Below are 12,543 nucleotides of genomic sequence, written 5' to 3'. Positions count from 1 at the left end.
GAACTAAATAATGCATCATGGTCTTCTGAATAGTTGTAGCTTCTCAACAGAAATGGAAGATTTAAATAAAAGGACTTAATGCAATTGTTGTAGAAATCTCTCTGCTTTTATAACTTGTTAAGACTTCCCAGATTCTGTTTTTATTCTTTTGCAAGCATTGTCAGGTATGACTGTGTTGCCCAATTCATCAAGTGAAGCTGGAGGTACCTTGTGTAGGATAACTGCGATTATGAGGGCTTTGGCTTTCTAGAGTGACAGAATAAACTCTCAAGTGATGTTTATAATAAAATTATCAGCAGTGAAGTATTAGGTACTTAGCTTTCACATGCATTACCTGCAAATTGAAATGGACAATTTAACTGACCTGTTCCATGCTTTTTGAATATGCTCAAGTATAGCATTCCGTAGGTTTATACTTGGTTAGGTTTTCAAGTCTCTTTTAATTGTAAGGGCTTGTTACCTCACTTTTGAAATAAAGTCAGAGGACTGAATACTGAAGAAAAAAATCAGGGACAAAAAATAACTGCATTCTTTGTAGGTGCTTGGCTGTTACATACTCTGATATGTGAATAGTTAAACTAGAAAAGTTTGGTGTGATTACTGGCTGTGAAGGCAACTGATACTAAAGCATAACCTGAGTATGACAAGTCATTAGAATAACTGCCCTTTTTTTTAGCAGTAACAGTGCTTTCTAGAAAAATAATTTAATAATTTTGGTTTCTTCTTTGGTAGGTATCTGTTATTGGAGAAGGCACCAAAACCTGTTGCTGACCGTACGCACATTTTTAGCAGCTTCTTCTACAAGTGCCTGACCAGGACAGAAAAAAACTCTGAGGGGGATGTCAAAGTTTCGTAAGTTCGTTTTAGATGCCATTATGACCAGAAGCAATCTATCTGTTGGTGCCACTTTGAAGTTTTGGAGATCATCTTCTAATCAGCACATAAAATAGTTTTTGATGTTTTCCAAGAGATTAGTGATTAAATTTTGTAACTCACAATTTAAACATACTGGTGTTTTTCCTTAAAATCAATGTGTTTCATACTGAATATGAATGAAAATGTTATCACCTTTCTCCAAATTTTTCTGAATATTTACTTCAGGCAATTATTTACTTGATATTTTTATCATAAATGCACAGTTTTGCAAGACATGCATAATTTAAAGAAATTATGTTACTAATATTTTTTTATATTCACCATGTATTTCATCTTACATATTGGTAGAAAATTATTGACCAAAGTTTTAGTTAGAAAATTTTACTGCACACCAAGCTTACACATTTGTTTTTTGACACATGAGCTCACTGGATTGGAGAGAATCCCAAAAAGATATCATTAGCAGCACAGGAGCCCTGTATCACATTGTGTTTCGTGCTGGCTCTCTAAAGGGTAGAAGCATTCTTAACTAACTTCCAGTTTCTTCTCAACACTGATGTTTGAGAGCAAAGCCACCAACATTCATTCTGTTTTCACAAAGCTGCAGAATCTGTTAGGTTACAAAAGACCTCTGAGATCATCAAGTCCAACAATTATTACCCAGCACTACCAAGTCCACCACTAAACCATGACCCCAAATGCCTTATCTACACATCTTCTAAATACCCCCTGGCCTGGTGACTTCCATGGCCAGCCTGTTCCAGTCCTTAGAAAATGTTTTGGTGAAGAAATTTTCCAAACAGCCAATCTAAACCTTCCCTGGCACAACTTGAGCCTGTTGGCTCTTGTCCTGTTGCTTGTTACCTGAGAGTAGAGAATGACACCCACCTCAATAAAACTATCCAGGTTGTTAGAGAGACCAATAAGCATCATCATTCAGCTTATTGAAGGCTTTTTTGTTTCCCTCTGAAGTGATTGGTTTTTTCTTCTGTTATCCATGAAGTCTCCAGATTTTTCATTCTACTGGCAAACAAGGCCAGCTGCACAGAGAGGTGTGTGGCATCTTGTTTAGGTGACAGTACTGCTGGGTGAAAGCTGTGTTGATGGAAAGAAAAGTGAGACTTCTGTAATATTCTCAAAGATATCTTGAAAATTCATGTAACTGTGTTTGAGAGAACATCTTCCATGATTTTACTGTCTTCTGACTTTGAATGTTCTGAGGTGAGGACAAAATTATCCATGATAAGAATGCTGTTATGCCCTGATCTGATTCCTTTTACAAGGCTGGACTGTCCATAATCTACTGGAGGAACAGGAATGGCACTCTTAGTTTCTCATATTTCAAGGACTGTGGCTTTTCTGAACAAGGAGATGGCTTTGGAAATGCTAGTTTTGTGTTTGGGCTTAAATGCTCACCTGGTGACTGCAGATGGTTAGGGATGTTAGCTTGTTTCAGTGGGTTTGGTTTTTTTTTTTTTTTTTTTTTTGTTTTTTTTTTTTGTTTGTTTGTTTTGTTTTTTGTTTTTGTTTGTTTGTTTTGGTTTTGTTTTGTTTTTTTTGATAAATGGCTAGTCAAAATCCTGGCTATTTACTGTTGTAAATTAAATTAATCCCAACAGATGTAGCTACTTAAAGACCCTTTGCTTCACTTTGGTCACATAGTTCAGGCACTAGATTGAGAAAGTTGCTTTTATAGGTGCTTTCCCAGGTTATAAACAGGCCTTGCCTTTGAAATTCCCAGTGCTTCTAGAATCATAGAGCGGAGGAAGTTTGCAGCAAGTCTTCACTTAATGCTGGCCCATGCGGAGTCCTACACCAGCCTGGTTTTCCACTCCTTACTCATTTTCTCCAGTTCCTACTACTCTGAAGTTGTGTTTCTTAATCAAAGATGAGGATGGAATCACAATGATAATAGGGATGTCTGCTGAGTAGAGTGAATTATACTTTCATATTGGAGCAAAGTTCTGTGAAATGTTAGTTTCTATTTCAACTTGTGCAAACTAGGCTGAAAATCCAAACTTAAATATCTTCTCTGTTTTTCTTGTTCTCCTCATATTTGTCCTCATGCTTTGTCTGTAGAGCTGGAAATGAAGTGTGGCAGCATTTAAACCTCAGGATTGGAGGGCAGGTGTTTCACCTCTGTGTTTGCTGCAGGTGTGCTGCATGACCCTGAGCAAGGCATTTAGCTTTTTCCCTGCAAAAAAGGTTGTTCAGATAGGCCTTCAAAAATGGTATTGTGAAGCTTAATTAATGGACATTTTAAATTATAGATCTGTATTTACACTGACTGGTGTTTAAATGAGGTTTTTGTGTTTAGTGCAGTAAATTATAATTGCAAGAAATCCATTCAAATCTTTGCATGATTGTGGGTTTTTTTTTTTTTTTCAAGAAGAGCTTAAAATGGTTCAGAAATGGCTCATTAGTCACTTGTGCTCACTAGTGTGCTGATTAATTTTTAACCTGTCTAGGAAATTTCTAGAGTAAATGGAAAACCCATTGAGGGACTGGGGAGATGTAGGAGTGCTAATCCCTATTCTTTGCTTTAAGTGAAAGGAACAAAACCAAACAACAATTGTCATTTGTTTTTTCAGAGCAGCACAGAGAAGACACAGAAGAGTAAGAACATGGACTCGCCATATAAATATCTTCAATAAAGATTATATCTTTGTGCCTGTGAATGAGGAGTAAGTCTATGTTTTCAATGCATTTTCTGCTTTTTAAAGATTTCAGTTGTGGTGGTAAAATTTAATGGCTGATCATTGCCCATGATAGATTAGATTTTGAAGAAGTAATACAAGTGGAAGGAGTAATTTTTGAAAACTGTTCAAAAGATAAAATGTTTATTCAGCTGTCAGCTTTGTACCTTTGGTATTTGTTTTACTGAAAATTACTGTCAAGTATTTTTCAGACTAATTAGTGTGTCATTAGGATGATTCCTGTGCACTTCAGTAATATTTCTATAAAGAAATCACAGCAACTCATAGTGTCAATAGATAAAAGTAGAACTTCCCTAATCTATGCCTTGGCCTGGTTAAATAACCAACCTGTACATGGAAACTCCTGTAAAATTTAATCATCATTGAAAGGTAAATAATGGAAAACATCTGTGGAAGGGTGCCACATCTTCAGCTATATGTAAAACTGGGATCACCATCACTGATTATTAGTGGTTTTTTATTTTGGATTTTAGCTGAAGTGTGGAATGGGTGCTCAAATTGATTAATTGCTGTGGTGGGTTTCTTGGGGTTTTTAAAAGAATTTATACTTATGTTTGCTGCTATGCCACAATGCAAAGTAAAAAAAGAGGGAGAGGATTAGTATGAGATGCCATGAAAAGAACATGGCAATGATGGTTGTGTGTCACAGAACAGTTGTCCATGAGCTCTCAATATTATTAGAGCTTTTCATAGCCCTTTCAGAACCAAATGTTCAGAATTCTGACATCTTTTCCTCCCTCTCCCCACTGCTGGGTGCAGGTCTCATTGGTACATGGCAGTTATCTGTTTTCCTTGGTTGGAAGAAGCTGTGTATGAGGAGTGTCCCCAGCAGAATTCATTATCCCACCAACCTCAGCAGTGTCCCCTGGAGCCAGAGAGTGAGAGCACCAGAGCTGGCTCAGTGCTCTGCAGGGATGAGGAAGAGGGGGATGGTAACAGAAGTTTATTCTCTAAAGGTATGTAATCTAGGAGAAAGTTAAGTCAAGCCATGAACAGTTCTAGGTGTCTTAGTCCTTGGAGGAGGGAAATTATGTGAAAGATGATTTCTAAAATTTCCAGATCAATGTAGTATGTTTTTATGTACCCATGTGTAGTAAGGACTGCAAGTTTTCTGCAACTCTGGAAAATACTGGAAGAGACATAGAAAATAAGGGATGATTGGAAATTTTGGTTTCAGTAAGATTTTTATCAGGAGGGAAGACTTTGGTAACTGCTATTTCAGGTTTCAGAAGGGAATGTTAAAAATTGGTTTATAAATTGGTTAGTTACTTTCATATTTGAATGTATTTGAATACTAATAATCATGAACTTGAAAATAAAAATACTTTGCTTAGGCATTATTTTCTTAAATTATTTTTATTTGTTCTTTTGTACTAGGACGCAATGAAATTGCTGCTTCTGCTTCAGTTCTATATTCAGCTATTTCTAAAGTAAGTGCCTTTTTGTATTGACAGAGAAAACATATTACTGAATTTCTGAAGGCTGTGAGACTTGACCAAGGGATTTTGTATCATCTTTTTTGCAGTAGTTATTTATGTTTGCATAGCCTGCAGCATGTGCAAGGCATTTTGAATTAGCATTGTGCTTACCTATTTCCTCTGCTACGATTTCACCTGTTTTTAAAGTTGATTTATCAGTTTTTGTTTTTCTGAAATGACACCTTCTCTAAATTTATGAAGATCTTAGAGTTTATAACTGATGTTGTCTTTTTAAGATTTATTTTTATTTTTTCTTTTGTCTCAGATCTCCCTAAGTAATTCCAAAAAGCAGATTTGTAAAAGGTATGTTTCTGTTTTATTTCTAGTACTGTAACATCAAATTACGAAATTCTATTGTAATTCAAGTATTGTTATAAAACCACAGCTGTAGGTACTTCTCAATTTTTACCACATTGGTTAAAATATTGATACTTTTGGGTAAGCTGTGTGCAAAAAAATACTTCTTTCAGTGATGTTGGTGATGAAAGACTGCAATGACTTGTTTTTTGTTTTTGTTGTGTACAGGCCTTGTATACTCATCTTGGATTCCCTGAAAGCATGTTCTGTGCAGAAAACTGTTCAGGTTTTGAGAGAGTAAGTAACTACACTTTCTATCTTTTAGTAATAGATCCTGCTGGTCATATTTCTATATACAAAGTACTTTTGTCTAGAAAGGTGTATATTTCTAATGCTAAAGGAAAATCCATGAAGAGTCATGACTAAGGAAACACTAATTTTAGTACAGAGACTTCCTGAAAAGCTTTTCTATGTTTTGCAACCCAAATATGATGCAAAAGCTGTAAAGTGGAGAGTGGAGAAAAAAAAATAGAGAGGTTTTTGCTGGTGTTGTTTTAGTGGGGGGAGGATTTATCCCATCTAGTCTACCAACTGAAGGTGTTTTTAAGGGTAGAAAAACACTTAAAATGAATACTTTGAAATCTGAACAACAATTTTCCAGGGGACTGATGTTCATTTTTTGATGATGCTTACAGAATTAGTGTTAAATACATTTCTATGTACAAAAATACAGAAACTAGACTGAAGCTCTCTAAAAGCTTGATGTGTCAGTAGAGTTATAGTGAGATAGTATTTGTTTTGAAAAGTGTAAAAATATATTCAATTTTGTACATAATAAGTGTGTTAAGTATTGGAAGAATGTAATAAAAACTTTCAGTACTTTTACACACTCCTGATGACTTTAATGTCTATCATCAACTTAAAAAAATTGTTAAATATCTGAAGATAAATGAAATTGTTCTTTCTGTTCTCTGTGCTATTCCTTTCACTGAAAGGTGGAAAAATCTGTAAACTAAATAGCACCACCTTCTTGTAAAAGTAAATTTTTCAAAATGCTATATAAAGTTTAGATGAGATTTAGAAATTTTTGTGCAACCATCTTTTCCCTAAATAGAGAGACATCCCTGCCATGTGTCTTGGGAGGAAGAATGAAATAGCAACTTCTGTTTATTTATTTATGTGGGATGTATTATTTTAGTGCACTATTATTTGGGCTACTCCTGAGGCTGAAATTCCAGAGTGTGGTTTCTTGGAGTTTAGAGAGATGTCACAAAAAGTCAGAAAGTAAGTGGAGACCTATGGAGTGAGATAAGGGGAGATTGGGAAGCAACCTCTTATTCCTTCAATTTCCAGTTACACCCTGGAAACAGAAGTTTAAGGAAATTGATGCAGGGATTCTATGACATTTTCTTTTCTCTGAATTGATTTTTGTTGTGTTTTGGGCAGTTTTCAGGCTCAAACAAATGAATTAGAAAGCCTACAGTCATAGGTTCTTGCAGTTTCTAGAACGTGTGCTTCACTGAAATGTCTTCATCTTGGAATTGTTGCATATTTGGTGCCTTTTCACAGTTGCCATTTTCTCCAAAAGCTGCTTAAGTGTTCTGTATGTATTTTTATTCTTATGACTGCAAGGACTTGGAGCTTTTAGAAATCAAACACAAGATCTGACTTAATGCATATATTTATTCTTTTAAGTCAGACCTTATTTTTGCTTTTCAGAAGCCCCTAGACTTCTGAAGTCTAGCTAAAGCCAGGAGAAAAATATAGGTAACTATTGCCTTTGAAAACCAGACCCTTAAGTTTTCCATCCCATCCCTAAAATCAGCAGCCAGTCCTGAATGTGGAGTCAGTGAGTTGCTGTGGAAGCATGAGAACAATAGAAAAGCCTGATAACAAATCCTAATCACTGTAGAAAAGCTTTCCTAAGGTTTTCATCAAGTCTTTAAATACCTTGTGCACTGTTAGCTTGCAAGGGTTATACTGGTGCAATTATTACAGAAGTTTTTTGTAAAGTGAGGTTTAAGGGGGTTTTAATTAGAAAATTATTCCTTTAGTTAAGGTATAAAAATGTCCAGGTATCCTAATTGCTTATAGAAACTCTGCACAAGTAGCTAATTTTAAATTATATCATGCATATTTGTTTAGTATATTACCCATTATGTTTTGTATATTGCCTATTATGTAGAAATGCCTCTGAATGCAATAGAATATTGGATATTTGGAACAATGTTGAGTAGTGTCCCAAAAGGTATTGAGTTTGGGAGTTATTCCTGAAGTATTTCCACTGTTTACTTTCTTCTGTAGGTACCTTGAAGTGGAATGGGAAGTGAAACGAAAAACCCATCGGGAATTCAGTAAATCAACAATGATTGACCTATGTCCCAGAGTGCCTAAACAAGATAACAGCAGTGATTGTGGGGTCTATTTGCTGCAGTATGTGGAAAGCTTCTTCCAGGTACAAATGCAATCTACCTTCCCCTTTCCCCTAAATTATCTTAAACCACAAAAACCCATTTTCTGAGCAAAATAGCCAGACACAAAAAAGCTGTCAAGTGTCAAAAGTATAAAAACCATTTGAGAAAGGGGAGATGAAACCCATTCTTAAGTAATAGCAGGGTCTTTCTGTCTGGTGTCTCATATGGGTCTATCCTCAAATGTTTCTGACTTTGTAGTTTAGTGCTGCTTTTATAGTGACACATATGTCAGTATGATGTCAATATGTCACATATTGACTACTTGTGTGTATTTGGAGCCTATTGGTGTATGCACTGCTGCCCTACAGATGTTACAGAAGTATCTTTGCATCTCTTCTTGCAGTATCTAAAACTTTGTCAGCTTGTGCAGTGGCCTTTGAGTGGATCTGCAGGCAGCAGTTTCTGTAAAGGGAGGGAGAGGGGAAATTGTTAGAAAGGAATGAGTAGAGCTAAGGAAGTCTCTTTTTTTTTTTTTTTTTCCTTTTCTAGCACATACATTTAAATATCTGCAGATCCTGGGCTTCAGGCACTATCTTTCAGGGTGTCCCCAAGTCTTCCTCCCCTTGATCGGCACACTGCCCTTTGCTTTGTCCTTTTCATGGCTCTGCTTGTTTGATGCATGTGATTGCATTCTCTGAGATTCCTGTGCATGCAGAGCCTTGTGTGAGGCCTTGGGCAGTGGACTGGCTTTTCTGCTGTAGGAGAACAGATCAGATTGCCATTCCACAGCACCTGTACACAGGCACAACCACTGGGAGCTCTGTGTGCAGTTGCAGGCTGTGATCTTGTCCAGGACACGGGGATGTTGTTGGATGCATCATGTGGGATGTACATACATAGCAGGAGTGCCATGGATGGATATGGGCTCTTTGAAATGCACAGGTACAGAGCACAAGGAGGCAGAGTTGTACTTCATGTGGGTCAGCTGGAATGCATGGATCTATGCCTAGGGCTGGATGAGGAGCCATCTGAGAGGTTCTGAGAGCAGAGCACCATGGGTGACATAGCAGTGGCCATCTGCTGTCAGCCACCTGATCAAGTACAAGTGCACGAGGCCCCTTTGGACAGGCAAAAGCAGCCTCATATTCACAGACCCTGGACCTCTGGGGTGACTTTAACCTGACAGCCTCCTGGAGAGTCCCTGACCTGAGTGACAGGGGACCCAATGAGGAGAGGTGCTCTGCTGGAAGCCAGGAAGGTCTGGTTGGATACAAAACTCCAAAAGTTCCTTCAATCCCCAACCATTCTGTGGTTCTCTAATAGATGGGTTGAGCTCTTGTGTAGGGGGAAAATGAAATTACTTACTTACCAAGGCTTTTGAACTGCCCATTCTGTAACAAGGGGGTCTTGTTCTTCTTGAAGAAGCAAGGTTTGAGGTAAGGTCTTTGTAAATTGTCCTAAAGACTCATAGACTGCAAATCATGATGGATTCTTAAGTTTACTGTTTCAATTTATCATATGTTACTTTATTGAAAGGAAGGAGGAGGTAAAATATAAGCATGGCAAAAGACTGAAGAGGGAAAGAGGAAAAGAAATTTCTTTTGGCAAATCAGATGTGATATTGTAGTCTTAACTACTAAATCTGCCAGCACCTTTCATCTATTTCATTTTGCTATCCTCTTTTGTTCCAAATTCTCCCCTTCTCATGTCCTGCTAAAACTGTTATCAGTATTCTTACTTTTTGTTGTCCTGTCAGAGGACCTGCTTACAACAGAAAAACCACGTGCTTGAGACAGCAAAATCTCAGGATTCTGAACCACATGAGATTGATTCTTTGCTATAGTTTGCTATAGTTGCTATATATTTGTCTAAATATGTGAAATCTGCCTTTAATATGAGTTAATACTGATGTATCTTTCAGAGAAATGATGAAAACCTGTTTGGTGTTTACCAAGAGTAGCTTTTGGCAAGGGCACATATATGTGTGATTATGATGAATGAACTGCAATTTGATTTTAAGGGCTGGCAGTCTTGTATGGAAATTTGTTTGTGCCTCCTCAATCTCAGCAGAGTGGAAGGGTTTGAAATCCTTTCTGAAGCTTGTGTTAGGAAATCCATTCCAAAAATATTCCTTTTTCTCTTACCAGAATCCCATAGTTAATTTTGAACAACCACTGCATCTGGAGAATTGGTTCCCTCGTCAGCTGATCAGAAACAAGAGAGAAGAAATTCGGGACCTGATCTTGCAACTGCACTTTCAACAGCAGAGTGGCAGCAGCAGCTAATAAATCTAATAAGGCAGTCCTGGCAAAGGGTACTGCTGTATAAAGTAACTGGAACTCTGCTTAGTTTGGTCTCTTCCTGCCTTATAGAGAAGGAAAAAAAAAAGCCACAAGGAGTACTTTTTGCTCAGCATGTATTTATTTAAAGTTTTTTTTTATTTCACTGGTGTTGTGTGGTCTTAAGATGCTGGAAGGGGGAATGGAGAAGGTTGTAGATAAGAATGTAAATATGTAAGTTAAAGCTAATGCATATGAATTGCTAGTTGGTTCTTGGAATATGAAAGCTGCTTACAGTTATGCCTCAAGGATGTAAAAATACTTGTGTCTTTTGGAGCCTGTTCTTTATAATTTTATATAAACAGGGATGGTCATGTAGGAGTCAGGCCTGAAGACAGGATCTGGATCTTGTATTATGTCTCTTGATTTACAGCTGATACAGATAGAATGAATACTATGTATTTTTTTTACTTTAAGGATTTAATGTTGACTCTCTTTAGAGATGTATTTTTTGTTTTGTTTCTGATTATATACAGAAGTAATCTGCATGTGTCAGAAAATTCTGCCAAGATTTGAGGTTCATGAGTTTTGATGATTTTTTTAAAAAAATTATTTTCCCCCTTCCTAGCATTTTCATAAGTGTGTTTCCACAAGGGCAAGACATTTGTTTGTGAGTGACTGTTGAAATACTTCAAAGTTGGGAGTGTATTTTCTTTTAAGTTTTTTTTTTCTTATCAGATTCTAGAAGCAAACTTGCTCTCAAAGTACATACCAATACAGTATGTGTAGGTAGTAGATTTTTAATGCTGTTCATCTGATTTTGGGGAATAATTCCTGCAAATCATAAGGCATCACCTGCATTAGCAAGGCAAGCAGGCTGTGGCCTAACAACCTCAAAAGTCTGAGGCATTTTACTGAAAAATAAGGTCATTGAGATATGGGATTTACCTATAAGACAAACAGGATTTTTATCTTGCTTAGGAGAATTGAGTAATGATAACTGAATATTGAGTGTTTGAACTTAGACTTGATTTGATTAACTAAGACAAGTTCATCATTGTCTTAATTTGTATTTATGTAGCTTTTTCTTGAACAGTGATCACATTTTGCTGTGTGCACTTTTTCTGTACTCACTGCACGTTAGAAGGTGACTGTTCTAAAAGGATGCTTTCTCCTGTTCCCCACTGTAACTTTACTGAAGTGTCATCTTACCCTTCAGAAGGACTGTGTGTCAGATAACCAACAAAACCACTTGTGTCATAAAATAGTCTACAAAACCAGAGCTCTTAAACCTGGAAATACAACAGAAAGTTAAAATAAATATTGAGGGCAACCCAATGCAAGCATTTTTGTCATTGCAGAATTCTCAGGGCCCCTTCCCTCAAGACAACTCTGAAACCTGGCTTCTGGAAAATCCAGTTATTATTTCAGGTTCTGTACAGTCATCCAACACCCCTCCACTCCCCCTTATTGTTTCTCAAACCAGGAAGCATTCTTTCTGTGGGGGAGAGAATTTTAAAACAATTTGCTGAGCACAGTTACCTTCTGTATAGCTGTGAGCAGCCTTGTGCAGTGACTGTATGTTTTTTGTCTTTGTTTCTAGTTTAATTCTGTAGTTTGGCACTACCCCTTCTTTCCCTGCCTCCCAACATCTTCCCCTCCCATCCCAGAGTTGTGTCTTTCAGCACCTAAATCACAACACCAGCATCACTTACAAGAATAATCTGTGTATTTATTGTAAAACAAAAGATACAATGCAGAAGTGTGTTCCCTTTCTCTACACCTTTCTTAATTGAATAATGTTTTCAGTGCTCCCTTATGAAAAACAAATTGGGGTTTTCCTTATGATAAAGTTAGATTTTATCACCAAGCAATTGGTTCTTTTTTAGATTGACTGGTTTATAGCTATGTAAAAGCAAAATAATGTATGCAATTTTCTAAATTCATTTTATAACACAAAAGGATTGCCTTTTTAGATTTCTTACATATGTGCTATGAGAATGCCAATGCATTTGATATTAAAATTATCTCCAGAAGTTGCTGACTGTGGTTGTCACCATTCTTTTCCCAGCTGCTACAATTAACTCACAAGATCAGAGTAACACAGGCCACCTGACTGCTTTTAAGGTACATGCACAGTGTGTGTGTCTTGGGTTCCTTGTTGCTGAAATGGCTCCCGAGGTATTACAGAGTTTTTTTTCCCAGCCCTGCACTTGAAGAAGTTGTTGGGATTCCTCAGCTCTGGTTTTCAAGGTTGTTTATTTTCTCTTATCTAATACATTCTCTTTTGGACCTGCAGAGGTTTGTCCAGAAGGTCAGGTTGAGGCACTCTGACCGCCCTCAGGGCAGTGTTCTCTTTTTATACTAAAAACCATTTGTAGTTTATTTACAATAATTTTCCAATACCTATCACCTGTGTTAGACAGTCTGTCTCTACTCTAAACCAATCCAGAAGTGCCACCATCACAGCAGAAGGTGGAGG

The 12,543-nt window shown here is 37.0% G+C and overlaps 1 protein-coding gene across 6 annotated transcripts in view; it reads left to right on the top strand.

Annotated features, from left to right (window-relative positions):
* SENP7 (SUMO specific peptidase 7) overlaps positions 1-12,100 on the top strand; it is a 43,235-nt gene extending 31,135 nt beyond the window's left edge. For all 6 annotated transcript variants that reach the window (XM_054270300.1, XM_054270301.1, XM_054270298.1 and 3 more), the window contains 8 exons: positions 733-852; positions 3,468-3,560; positions 4,353-4,549; positions 4,971-5,023; positions 5,337-5,374; positions 5,597-5,665; positions 7,673-7,823; positions 9,930-12,100. In XM_054270300.1, the coding sequence (XP_054126275.1) occupies positions 733-852; positions 3,468-3,560; positions 4,353-4,549; positions 4,971-5,023; positions 5,337-5,374; positions 5,597-5,665; positions 7,673-7,823; positions 9,930-10,067 (859 nt within the window). In that variant the 3' untranslated portion in view covers positions 10,068-12,100. The remainder of the gene's footprint in view (positions 1-732; positions 853-3,467; positions 3,561-4,352; positions 4,550-4,970; positions 5,024-5,336; positions 5,375-5,596; positions 5,666-7,672; positions 7,824-9,929) is intronic.
* Positions 12,101-12,543: the final 443 nt, after the last annotated feature.

The sequence above is a fragment of the Melozone crissalis genome, unplaced genomic scaffold (genome assembly GCF_028551555.1).
Source record: "Melozone crissalis strain CALT ecotype California unplaced genomic scaffold, PUWL_Pcris_2 ptg000009l_1, whole genome shotgun sequence".
NCBI lineage: Eukaryota > Metazoa > Chordata > Aves > Passeriformes > Passerellidae > Melozone > Melozone crissalis.
This window is presented reverse-complemented; position numbering and strand designations above follow the sequence as displayed.